Raw genomic sequence first — 12,809 nt, forward strand, 5'->3', positions numbered from 1 at the left:
GCTCAGCTAGCCCCGTCTGTTTGTAACAAATGGTTTGGCTGAGTTGCCTGCCTCCCTTGTCCTCCCTGGTGTGCAGATCAGGGAGAGATCACAAGATACTTTGTGTGAGAATCTAGCAGGAATCCTGTACTTCTGATTCCTGTGCAGTCAGCCTGCAGTGGGGGCCTTCAGATTGGAGGTGCATGGTGATGGTAGGGCAGACTTTGCCGAAGGGGGGAGATTGTTACAGCTGCTGATCTGTCCTGTTGTGCTCCAGAGTCACAGGTAGCAGTGCCAACATACTAGCAGGGGCACAGGAGTGGTTCAGGTATTGTGTATTAGCAAATGATCTATTTGGCAAAACCCAAGTTTCCTAAGATTACAAATAGTAGAGGGACTGTTTCTGGTAACAAGCCAAAAGATTAATCCCCTTGTGGCCTGAGGCACTTTCCTGTGCCAGTGGGACTTCTTTTCACTTTCCAGTCATGATGGATTTGCAGTACTCTTCCAGCTCTACTTGATCTGTGGGCTAAAGGGTTAAAGCCTCTGCTTCTTGAGATCAGTGCCTTGCTATCAGCAAAGGATCTGATATAAAGCATTGTGGTATGATTAAAGTAGACTACTAACCTGTCTCTTCTGTTGTTCAAGGAAGATTACTTAATTCTAAAGCTTCACAGTCATTTGGAATAACAAGCCAGAGGCCTCTTCTGTTTGCTTTGTGGTGGGTTTTGGCTTTTTGGTTTGTTTGGTTTTTTTTCCTTTCTGCCACTTGAGATCATGTGAATGTACTCCAGGGAGAGAGGTCTTAAGGTGAATCCTGGTGCCAGAAGACTTCCATTCTCCAGTGGGCTGGTCTGTCAGCTGCAAGGGACTTCACTGCTGCGGTGAGTTGGCTAGTTTGGCAGGGTGTCTCCAGAGGGTTAATCTGAGAAGGACAAGGGAGTGCTCATTGTCCTATGCCCTTCTGAAGAGGCAGTCTCTGGTGCTTTGACTTCTAGAAGTGTCTGGCTTCAGCTATGAAATGTACTCCAGGAGAACCTGCAATTACTGGGAATGGTGCTGGGTAAGCTCAGCTTCCTTCCCATGCTGGGTGCTGGTGCCCAGGCTCTGCTCAGCCCCATCCACCTGTCTTTGGAGGCATGTAGTCTGAAGTCTCAATAAGCAGAGGGGAGGTGGAGAGAGACGTTGTTTGTTTAAGGGCTGTGCAAGTTGCTAAGCTGGGGAAAACTTCCTGCCCTTGAAGTAAAACTACTTTCTCTGCTAATTCCTGAAAATAATCAAGAGAATAGGAAACCTCATTTCCCAGGTCAAGCAGATACTGTAACTTCTCAGAAACATGTTTGTCATGGGCGTGCTGAATCTAATCACCCTCTAGTTATTTACCCTAGTGTCTGAGAAAATGGAAGTAACTGAAAACCAGTTTGTTTGGAAAGGGAACTTTACAGTAAAAAGTCCTCGACCTTGACCTCTTGCATTTTATGGGAAAAGGAGGCAGAAAAGATAAAAATCAGTTATACTACCTGGCTCCTACCTAGGTCTCACAGTCTCTGTTGCTGTCTCATAAAATAGAAAAAAAGGCTTTCTTCCTGAGTGGATTGTGGTAGCTTTTGGGTGCTCTGGCAGGAGGGGAAAGCTGCTGGGTCTGAGGAAGGTATCTCCAAGCCAAGTGGCATTGGGAGGGATATTGTGCAACTCCTTGGAGGAGATTCGTTGACCTCCAAGGCATTGCTTGCATGAGAAGGGAGACAGGGGAGTCTGTCCTGTGCATGTACTTGCACCTGTTATTTGCAGGCTGATGACTGGCATGGAGAAACACTTTGAAGCATCCCCTGTGCTGCAGAACCATGCTGGGGAGAAGCTTACCTGAGCACAAGCAGAGTGCTGCTTTTCTGTGCTGGTCACCCTGCTGCAGTTCGGAGTGCAGGTCCTGCTCACAGGTGCTCCTCTGTGGGGAGGTGTGAGGCAGGCCAGAGCAGGGGACTGCTTTTGACACACTGGTGCCACTGACAGGTGTGGGAGCTGGTGGGCACATCCATTTCAGAGGTTAAGTTTGCAGCCTGACAGCTCCAAGTGTAGAAAACAAAGCTGAGCTGGTCTCGTTGTTGAAGCTGTTAAAGAGCCAATGTAGTCAAGTGACAGAGTTGCCCAACCAGTTTTGTGAAAACTCTGCATTTTTACTGCTTTGTACGCTGGCTTTAGTTAGTGTGGAGACCTCTTTCTGGACCTGACCTGCAGAGCTTGTTGCACACCTAACATTCTAATACGTGGTAATTAAAAAGAGAAAGTCCACTAAACTGTACTTTTGGTTATTTCTTCTGTCTGCTATTTTTGGTAAGTTGATTAATTTCCTTTACTTTTTTTTTGGGGGGGGGCGGGTGGACGGGGAAGAAAATCAAATGACTTCTGGGACAGTTTGTGGGGTTTTGGGTTGGTTTTTTCCTCCCATTTTTTTGGCAGAGTTGTATCTCTGGTCTTGATGCATGGAAAGTTCTGCTTAAATCGTAGAAATGCTGTCCTGCAAATACTGTCATGCTATGCAAGCATGAGTGTGTAGAAAATAGCAAAGAACTTTCTCAATTTGCCAGTTGTAGGGACTGAAGACCTACTTAAATGTTGGCTTTCAAACTGAAGTGTGAAGGCCAGATATTCTCAAAACCTATTGCACTGCTTGTAAATACTGAGATGAAAACAAACGCTTCTAAAACCTCTGCTGGTCTTTGATACTGAGCTGCGAACTTGGTTTCTTTTTAGCGATATGATAGTGGTTTATAAATATCCGATCACTTCCTGTCGAGCATCAGAAGTACATTTCTAAAATACGCATTTCCTTTTTACAAGATGCACAACATGTGCTCGCTGTGATAAAACATACTGAAAAATCTGAGCCGTTGTAGGTAGTCCTACGGGTGCTTTCTAATCCAGGATCTTGCTGGAGGATGCAGTTGCTAGTCAGATAATTCACACAACAGTATATTGACTACAGAAGTCAGACAGAAAAGCTGAATGTCTCACCAGGAGCAAGTGTGAGCTGATGAATTTCCTCAGAAACTGTTCTGAGAAATCTGTTCTTTCCAGGGTATTTCTGCAGTACTTGCAGCCAGCTGTTGCCTTGCTCTAGTCTGCTCTCTTTGCCCCAGGAATAGCAAATGCGGAGGGACTGCATGCACGTTTGAGTCTCTGTCCTGCAGATGTCTTGCAGATGCTGTTCGGGTCTCACTGTACATGTATGTGCTGGTAGTTCAAAGTTTGCTGACAACTAATTGTGATTCTGCAGTTTGCAGGCTGTTGTAGCTGGTCTCTCTGTTCTTAGCCCTCAGATCATCTCCTCTACCTTGAAGACAATTGCTTCTGCTTAAGAAGAAACTGTCTCTAGTAGTGGATGGAATAAGAGAGGGTCTGCTGTTTTGTTCTGTTTTCAAAATTTGTATTATGCAGAAATAGTTTTCCACCTTGTACTGACACTTTCCTTCAAAAAGAAGCCATGTATCACTGAGATACACACGTATAAATATATAGAAAATACGTAATATATATATACACCTTAATTTTTAGGATCCAGCTTCTCCCTCAATCCTTCCATTGTAACTTGTGAAGAGATGCTATTTGGAAAATCTCCACAACAAACATAATCTTGTTTACGTTTTCAAGGTCATTACACAGCTGGTATTATCTCAGTGAAGCTTAAAGGAAAGTTCAGTGAATTTAGACTTGGGTCATTCATCAGCTCTGTGGTTATTTGCTTGCCAGAGACAAGATGTACCTCCCAGGTGTACTGAAAGTCCAAGGCCTTTGTATATTAACGTCAACAAGATGAACTCCTTAGGATATTCTTTGTATGGTAATGGGGCTGTATCTTACAGTCCCTGCCCTGAGGGCAGAGATGTACCTGGTTAACAGGAGACTTAGTAACTCTGTCATTGTTCATTAACTGGTACTGTTGTGTGAAGCTGTCCTGTCCCATCAGTCATGATCAGGAGACTTTGTGATTGCCCAATGTCTGTTCTACATGTACATGGACAGAGAAGCAGCTGGCCCTTGGGGTGCAAGGGCTCAGAATCCTGCAAAAAATAACCTGTTTCCTCCTCTGCCCCATGACTTTCTGAGCTGCCCCTTCCCCAGTCTCTCCTGCATGGGGATGTCTGCCTTGGAGCTGGAAAGTGACCATTTAGTGAGCAACTTATTTAGCGTGCTGGCTTCTGTGGGTCTCTGTCCAGCTATAGGTCTAATCTGGTTCTGGCTTCTGGGTTGGGATAATACTGCAGCAAGTAACTGCACTGGCCTTCAAAATGGCCTCAACCTCATGCAAATTACTGTGGAGATAAACATCTTTATGGAACCAGCAGCATGCTGATCCCTTTCTAGGGACACCTGCTAGTTGCTTTGGGCAGAGGGAGCTGGTTATGCAACCCGAGTACAGCAGTGGGAGCTCCTCCATCTCCAGGATTTCTTGGTCAATCTGTCTGCGAATGAACCCAGCTAACTTTGGTCAATGTTAGGTGTGAGAAGGAAAAGACAGGGTGGTGAGACCAGATCAGGGACAGCTTTAGATATTTTAAGTGTTCAGCCTTGTAATATCTTGAGGGAAATGACCTGTTGCAATGTGTAAGACTTAGGTAAGTGAGGAAGATGGTGCTTGAGGTCAGCTGAGGCTGCTTTGGTGCTTGCTTCAGTGGACCAGCTGGACTTTCACCCAAAGATCCCACCTTCCACATCAGATGCAAGATGCGAAGAAGGATCAGGAGCCTTAGGGTATGTTGCAGATCTTTAGTTGATAGTGCTGGCTGCTGCATCTCTGCATCTGTCAAACTGGAAGTTTCTCCTTGAGCAGGCAGGAGGGATAGCAGAACTGAGCCAGCATGCCAGCCTTACAGGGCGGTCGAGGTGTTTGTGGGGGCAAGGGAAATAACTTGTGAAGGCCAAATCTGGTGCTAGTTTGAGCTCATCCTAGCCTGGTAGAAGCTGGTAGTAGGGCATCCTGTAGGGTCTGCCTTTGTTTTATGTCCCCTGGTGTTGGAGCCTGAGGGGTGGTGGTGGTGGAGCGCAACTGGTCAAAGTACACAGAATCAACCTGCAGCTTCTTTGTAACCAATCATTTCCTTTCCTTAAGCAAGAGGATCTGGGGAAGGGGGGATAGGATAGCATCCTCAGGCTATGTAGATGCAGTCAAATGTGAAACCTCTTTACCTGAGTTGGAGTACTCGGACTGACTGTCAGAGCTCAGTGCTCTTGGGAACACGTGTGCTGTCCTTAAGGGTTTGCATGAACTTTGCACTTTTTTGTTGATCTACTGAGATGGTGATTTCCACAGCTGTTCTGCTCTGGTTTGCTTTCTGGTTTGCTTTCTGGTTCTTCTTCCTTTTCTTTCATCGCACTCATAAATGAGCCCCTTATTTGTGCTGTACAGTAACTTGGCAGCTGAGGTGTTTCAGCTGCCAGAGCTCATCAGGGAGAAACCTGCAGAGTGAGCGCAGGGGTGGTGCTGCAGAGGAGGGCTGAGCCCTTCCCAGCAGAGCTGCGTGGCCCAGGCATGTACAGCTCTAGCCTGGGCCAAATATCATAAACTTCACTGAGCACCAAGCATGCAGTGCTTGCTGGGTGGAGGCAGTACAGGATCTAATTGGATAGAGCAGAATTGCAATTAAAAATTAACTTAGCCTCTCTGCCCCTTGACTGGTGTGGTTATAACGTCTGTGCATGAATTTTCCCCCTCCTGCCTCTGTGGCCAGTGGTGGGGTCGGAAGGCAGAGGTATTCAACTCTCCCCATATCACCTGTCCTTCTCTGGGGTCACCTTTTACAGGAGGGGGGCTGGGAGTTTCACAGGCCCCTGTGACAAAAATAAGCTAATCTCTGAGCTGTGAGGGGACTCCTCTGCAGTTACTAACAAAGCAGGGCTCTGTCTGCAGTTCCTCAGGCACATGTGTCCTGGATTTTATATTCCTGCTCCACATACACGTCTTGCTGTCATTGCTGTTGCTGGGAGAACGACAGGCCTGAGAACTAGAGGTCATGGAGGGGGCATGAAGCCATCCCCTGATGCCAGTCTAGCCTGTGCAGATCTGTTCCATTTCCTCCTGGTAGGAAGCCCCTGAGTTCTGGATCAATTGATGCCTTCCTGGAATTAGTTCTCCCTGAAGGTCCTGGGACTGAGCCTGGGCTGAGAAAGGCCCCGGATCAACTATACAGCAGCTGACCAGGCTGTGTTGGCAACCAAGTTTTTATGGCAGTAGTGCTTCAAAGCAACACACTGCATAAATAATCCTGCATATCTTTACAAGATGGAGAATGAGAGGTTGGGAGAAAAGATGATGGTCTCTTATGAAATCCTCTGCAAAGCTGGCATCAGTCTGGAGAATGGCAGGGAAAACTTGGATGTGTACATACAGGATTGTTGAAAAGAATGGGTGTTGCTGCTTGGAGATGAAAATTCAAATGGTCAAAGCAGTAGGAGTGGAGAGGGAAAGGAAAAAACAAATAATTGTGGACAATCAGTGGAATTTGAAAACTGAAAACTTCATGTATTTAACCTCTGCATGCATTGCTGCAGGACATTAAGGCTCAAAACTTGACCAGCTTCAGAAGGCAAATGGGCAGCTCTGATTGCAGCTCTGGCTATGGTACTTAAGCTGGCTTTTTGCTGCCAAGTGGCCTGTGGATATGCCTGGTTTTGATAACTCCAAGCTCATCTGCTTCTAAACCTGACCTATCTCAAATTTTGTTGAGCTGCTGCTTCTACTGTATGACAGTGTTGCTAGTCTTGTGACTGCATAATTTCAGAAGATAGAATTTTGAGGAGTTTCATTGATGTAGTGAACAAAAATAAATTAATTTGCAAAGAACAGAAAAGTGGAAAATCTTTAATACTTCAGTGGAGCTCTAAAGTATCTTAAAAGCTCAAAGGTTTTGCTTTTTCTCTTCTGACTTGAAAACTGTGCTTTGAATTACTTTGTGTCTAGGAGCTATGAAGGAGATGTGTTGCCCTGTGGCAAGAAGAGAATGGTGCATAGTGCTGTAATGCACAGTTGGGGTTTGCTGTTTGTTTTGTTTTGTTTTTAATAAACATTGAAGATGGTATGTCTTTAACAAATAGCTAGGAGTAGAAGAGCTCTGCAAGCAATATCTTACTCTTGTTACCTCAGGCATATCTTCTTCCACAGTAAACTTGCTTAACTGCCTAATTAGCTGAAATAACTTTTATAAAGGTCCTAACAGTTCTTCAAATCTCTGTTTTCCTGACTAATGAAAACAGTGTGGGCAGAGTTGGAAATAGGCAGCGTATGGCTTTTAGTGCTAGGAAGCAAGTCAGTGAGTACTGGGAGTTGCCCCTCCAGTTTGAAAATGAGGAGGATTGCACCTGGGATCGGATGTCTTAAGTTAAGAAGTCCAGTGCGTTGTGCAGGAGGTTGTTACCTAGCTTAGTTCTTGGCTAGGTTAAAGAGGAGAAAAATATTTGTAACCCCCACAACAGAAATTCATCATTGCCTAGGGATCTGGCTGCCTTCACGTTCTGGTTAGACTGCCAGGCTCCAGTTTGTGATGCTATTAAGAGGAGATGTGTTCATGGTGAAGCCAGGAAGCAAGCCAGCTGGATGGGAAAATTTACATCTTAGTTATCCTCTCCAAGTGCTCTCTTAGGTGTTGGTACCTTCCAGGACTAGTGGCCTGAGAGAACGTTTCTCCCACAGAGGAAAGGAGGAATTCTGCCAGCAGAGAGCCTTCATTCACTTTTCCTAGGTTGGTAGTGATGCAGCTGTTGTAGAGTGCATCTGTGCTGGAACAGAACCTGCTCATAACTGGTGGCTGCACCCAGGGGCACTGGATATGGGAATGCTGTGTGTTTGGTATTTGGTGTACATATGGACCAGAAACTATTACAGAGCTTTTCCATGGCTCGTTTGAAGGACCTGGTTTTGGGTGCTGCTGGCTTTGTCGCCTCTGATCTGACGAGTTAACTGAAGAAAATCTGACTCACATGCTGCTAACCTGGCTGTGTAGTAAGCTCCTTAGGTGTGATGACTGCTATACAGATGAGATTTTTTTGAGATAAGTCTGTAGCACAGCTGGCTGACATTTTATATCTGTGTTGCTTTCCCATCTCAATAACATCTTGCTAGGTGCTGTGCAGTGATGGGCTTAGCACAGTCTCTAGCCATGGCATTCCCTGAAGTTAGAGCAGCAACTTCAGCCACAGAGTTCAGACTTCTGCTCTCTCCTGGTAGTTTTAGGGTGACCATTGCTTGTTGGGAAGGCTAGCCAGTTAACAAGGCCCACATACCAGTTTAGCTCCAGAGTTAACCTAAATATTTAATAGGATTAAGCAAAAGCCTTTGATTGAAACAAAAGAACGTACTGGATTCCAGTGATCCTTGGTACACCCAGGCTGACAGAAGAGAACCTTGCTGACCTTGCTCTCTCTTGGGGCTGTTTCTTCCCAGGCCAGACTGGTGACCCCAGCCTGGTATTGCTGTTTCTCTGGCTGGTGATTCTTAAAGTGGCATGGTCTGTTTGGAGAAAGGAGCTTGGTAGAGCAAATTTTAAGGAACTTAAAAGTTCTCTGTTGTTTATATAGGAAACATAACTGAGTCTGGGGAGGAAGGAGAAGCAGGAAAGCTGACAGAGCCACAGAATGGGTCATGCTGGAAGGGACCATCCAGTGGATCATCTGGTCCAACCTCCCTGCTCAGGCAGGGTCATCCTAGAGTGCATGACACAGGATTGCCTCCAGATGGTTCTTGAATATCTCCAGTGAGGGAGACACCACACCCTCTCTGGGCAACCTGTTCTGGTGTGTGGTCACACACACAGCAAAGGCGTTCTTCCTCATGTTCAGGTGGAACTTCCTGTGCACCCATTTCTGCCTGTTGCCTCTTGTCCTATTGCTTGGCACCACCAAGCAGAGCCTGGTTCATCCTCTGACACCCTCCCTTCAGATACTGACAGACATTGATGAGGTCCCCTCTCAGTCATCTTTTCTCTAGGCTGAACAGGTCTTACTCTCTCAGCCTGTCCTTATAAGAGAGAAGCTCCGGCCCCTTAATAATCTTTGTTGCCTTTAATAATCTGTGTTGCTACAGAAGCTCCATGCATCTGTCTTACTGCTGTCAGGGAATTGAAGTGGCTTGCATCACTTTCCACCACCAGTGGTAGCTAGGGTTGGTGTTTTGGTTAATGCCACTATTGCAAAGTCCATATAAATAGTGATGGAATTAGCAGTGTATTTGTGATTGAATCTGTTCCATAACTGCTGATAGCTCTGTGTCACTCTCTAGGAGATCTTGGCAGCAGTGGTGGTGGTATCCTGCTTTGCTGTCCTGAAAAGGCAACTCAGGTATTCTATGCTGTCTGTGCACGTGCTCTGAGACCCACCAGATGATCCAGAGCTCTGCACAGGGTTAGGGTGTTGCTCTGAAGCTGCCCAGAGGACCTGTCTGTAACATAACGCATTGTCTGTCTGCTTTCCCCTTAGGTCCTGCAAGTGAAAGAAGATGGGGTCTGGCTGCGTAAAAGTCACCAAGTACTTCCTCTTCCTTTTCAATCTCCTGTTCCTTGTAAGTATTGTGAGCATCTGTGGAGTAAGAAGGAAGGCCTGGACCAAAATTAGCTGGAAGATGGGGTTTTTTTGGGTGTTGGCCTAGTCTCTTCATTAAATAAAATGGCCACAGTTTTGGAAGGAGGGAGGGGAACCCCTGAAGCTGAGGGATGTCAGAGCTGCTGTGTGTGTCTCAGGTAAGCCAAGCAGCTCCACTCCCAGTACCCACCTGCTGCCTCCAGTGCAAACAGCTCCCTCCCTGTGCTGGGAGGAGAAAGCAGGAGTTACGGGTTCTTTCTGGGAGGAGAGTTGTTGTAACTACTTTCTCTGACACATCTGGAGCAGCAGCTGAACTGTCCCTGAGCAACAAAGCTACAAAGCCTGCCAAGTAATGGCAGTGCCCTCCTAAATAGGCCAGGCAGGCTTCAAAGAACAACTCTAATTTTGTTTGAGTCCCAGCGGCTGGTTTTGATTTGTAACAAGATGAATTAGTCCAAGTCTCCTGTTTGAAATGGAGTTGGGAGGTGGGGGAGACTGGGACAGGCTTGTCTGGGGAAATAAAACATCCCACTGGCTGCAGTCATTTTCAAGTGTGAGGCTTAGCAAAAGGTGAACTCCTTTTGGAACAGGTTGGGTCTGGGAGGGCCACACACATTCTTGCATGTGTCTTTCTGATGCTTAGATATTGTGTGACCTGTGGATGGTGATGGTACTCTTAGTGATGCCTTCCTGCAGTGGAATGGTGTAGTGGGGAAGTGCAAGGTTTCAGCTTTCCACATGTCAGCCAGAAAATAGCCTGTCTGATATCGTTATCCTTTGTGCAGTGTGTAAGGAAAAGGAAGGGTCAGGCTGGGAGAGGAGGGAGGGAAGTAAATCATGATAAGGTGAGCACTGCTTTCTAGTCTCTGTCTCTGTCCCTGAACACAGCTTCACTCCTGCTTCCTGCATGGCTACACTGTGCTGGTAGCACACAGGATGAACTTGAGGCACATCTGGATCTGGTTTCCCTTGGCTTACTGTGCTCGCTCTTTGCTCTCTGTGTTTACTTCCATCCTAAGTGTAGTTAACTGCAGTCTTATGGTCTGAAGCCAGAGGTGTTCAGAGCATCCATGGGGAAGGCTCTTCGGAGGGAGAGGAGAGGTATTTCAAGTGCCGCTAGGTCTTTCTGAGTATGATTTAGTCCACTTTAAAGATAGGAAAAATCATCTGAGTCCAAACCTGTCCTCCTACTAGTGCAGGACTCCTCTGCAGAGATCAGCATCCAGTCTCTCTCCTCTGTTGAAGTGATAAATTTTAGGCAGCATATAACAACCAGTCTACCTTGGGAGCTGTATTTGTTAAGACAGTGTTTGAGTCTTGCTGAAGCCCAGTAGCTGGGCACTGTCTGGTTTTCCTTTATGCCCAAACCTCGGTCTGAGTTCATTAGCTAATCCCTGTGTAGAGAAAGTTCTCTCCAAGAAAGCCAGCCTAGCATGTAGGAAAGGAGGAAGATGACAGCTTGAAATACTACAGTACCATACAACACTGCCACTGTTTCTGCTGTATGCTGTCAATGGTCATTGTGACATCTCTATTCCACGTTGGCTGTCTCTCCCTGCTCTGCTGAGCCGGGCATGGTTGCAGGCAGCCTGTAGGGATAGATGTGCTCTTGGGAGGCAGAGTTGAACTGCTTTGTTGGGCTGACCCACATCCGCACTGCACTTTCCTATATTTTGCAAGACTGTGGGGATGGCAGGTACTGAATCCATCTCTGGGTCCTGGAGATGTTTGAGAACTCCTGTCTGGGTGGCAAGTGATTGGAAGTAGCTGTTCTTTGTCTTGCGCACACCCTGCTCCAAGCCAGCTCCTCTGGTGTAGCACCCAGACCCCCTCTGTCTTGTGGAAAGCTGATCTGATTCACTGAGCTGGGCCTGGAGAGCAAGAACTGTAGGGTAGGATGTATTGTGAGAAGGTCTGTGCTGACTGAAGGGAGAAGCTGCTTTAAATGAGCCCTTTAACCCTGCTGTGCAGCACAGGCACTGTCTTCCCCTCGGACTGCTCTGTCAAAGTGAGGTCTTCAAAGCCACTGCGTTCTGGCTGAGCTTGATAACTCTCTAGAGTGAAGATTTTCAGTGTGCTTCTGCCTTGACTGATGGCAGGCTTTTTGCATGTGCCAGATGTTGAGGAAGGTGGCATACATTACACCCTCCCTCTCATAGGAAGTAGTTGACCTGAGATGTTTTTCCATTGTTGTTGTTCAAGGTCTGAATTGGGGAGGGTAGTTGGTGATTCTTGAGCTTGTACAGTGTGGTAAAGCAATATTAGTCTAGCAGAGAAACTGCTTGTATTGCTGTGAGCTGTCAGCACAGACAGGTTTTGAATACCTTGTGCTGATTTCCTGAAGCTGCTGAGCTTTGGTGAAGAGAGTGCTTGTGCAAAGGTGAGCACTATGCTGCTGACAGAGCCCTGTGTCTGCTCTGACCTTGAGCTGAGCCTATGTGATTGTACCTTGTGCAGGCCAGCCCTTGCTGGCTAAAGTGTGTTCTTCAGCCTTGCTGGTGATTGAAGCCTTTAGAGACATGCTGGTGCCTCTTTTTAGAAGTTAGTCATTGAAATAGCACTTCTCTACAGCTTGAGGTCTGTGAGAAGGTCGCTTGCTATAGCTGAAGTAGTTCGGGGACTTAGTGGTATTTTGCAGTCTTGGAGCCTTAACTTCAGGGAAGGGTTTGACCTGCTTTGGTTAAAGGGAAGAAGGTTACTTGGATTGCCTGCCTGCTTGCTAGAAAAGATAGCAGATAAGTTTGGAGTATAATCTTAGTTTCCTAATCAGAATTTAACATGTCTACCTTCTTGGCTAGCAGACATGTGCTGCAGCACATGCTTCTCCTTAAAGGAAAAACAGGTCTGTGAGACAAGTTTAACAGTCTCTGGAAAGTATTTGTTTGGAATATATCTGTCTGTCCTACTTCTGACCCTTCAGTAAATGCAGCAGAAGGCTACCACCTAAAGCAAGAGCCTTTCTGTTGGTCCCTGTGCCAGTCTCAGTGTTACGTCACACAATCCGAGCATGAAGGAAAGCAGTGCTGGGCAAGGACAGCTGGGAACCCCCAGATGTTCTTTCCAGAAAGATGAGTCAGCTCTATCACAGCTTAGTTTTTCCAAGCCCCTCTTGGCTAGCTCTCTGTGGGAAACTGCTGACCCTGTCTTGAGGGATCTGCATCTTTCTGGCTTGGGTGTAGAAGGAGATTTTGCTGAAACTGGGGGTGACACCTCCACCCCCCCAGGGAGGAGGGGAGGCATGTGTTCCCCATTTCAGAAGTTTA

General features: G+C 46.6%; 1 protein-coding gene across 2 annotated transcripts in view; it reads left to right on the top strand.

Annotated features, from left to right (window-relative positions):
• Positions 1-12,809, top strand: part of CD82 (CD82 molecule) — a 39,605-nt gene that overhangs the window by 10,252 nt on the left and 16,544 nt on the right. For both annotated transcript variants that reach the window (XM_042038541.1, XM_042038540.1), the window contains exon 2: positions 9,445-9,526. In XM_042038541.1, the coding sequence (XP_041894475.1) occupies positions 9,464-9,526 (63 nt within the window). In that variant the 5' untranslated portion in view covers positions 9,445-9,463. The remainder of the gene's footprint in view (positions 1-9,444; positions 9,527-12,809) is intronic.

This window comes from Corvus kubaryi, unplaced genomic scaffold, assembly GCF_017639235.1.
Source record: "Corvus kubaryi isolate FWS band 111438036 unplaced genomic scaffold, C.kubaryi_AGA036_p1.0 37392, whole genome shotgun sequence".
Classification (NCBI taxonomy): Eukaryota; Metazoa; Chordata; class Aves; order Passeriformes; family Corvidae; genus Corvus; species Corvus kubaryi.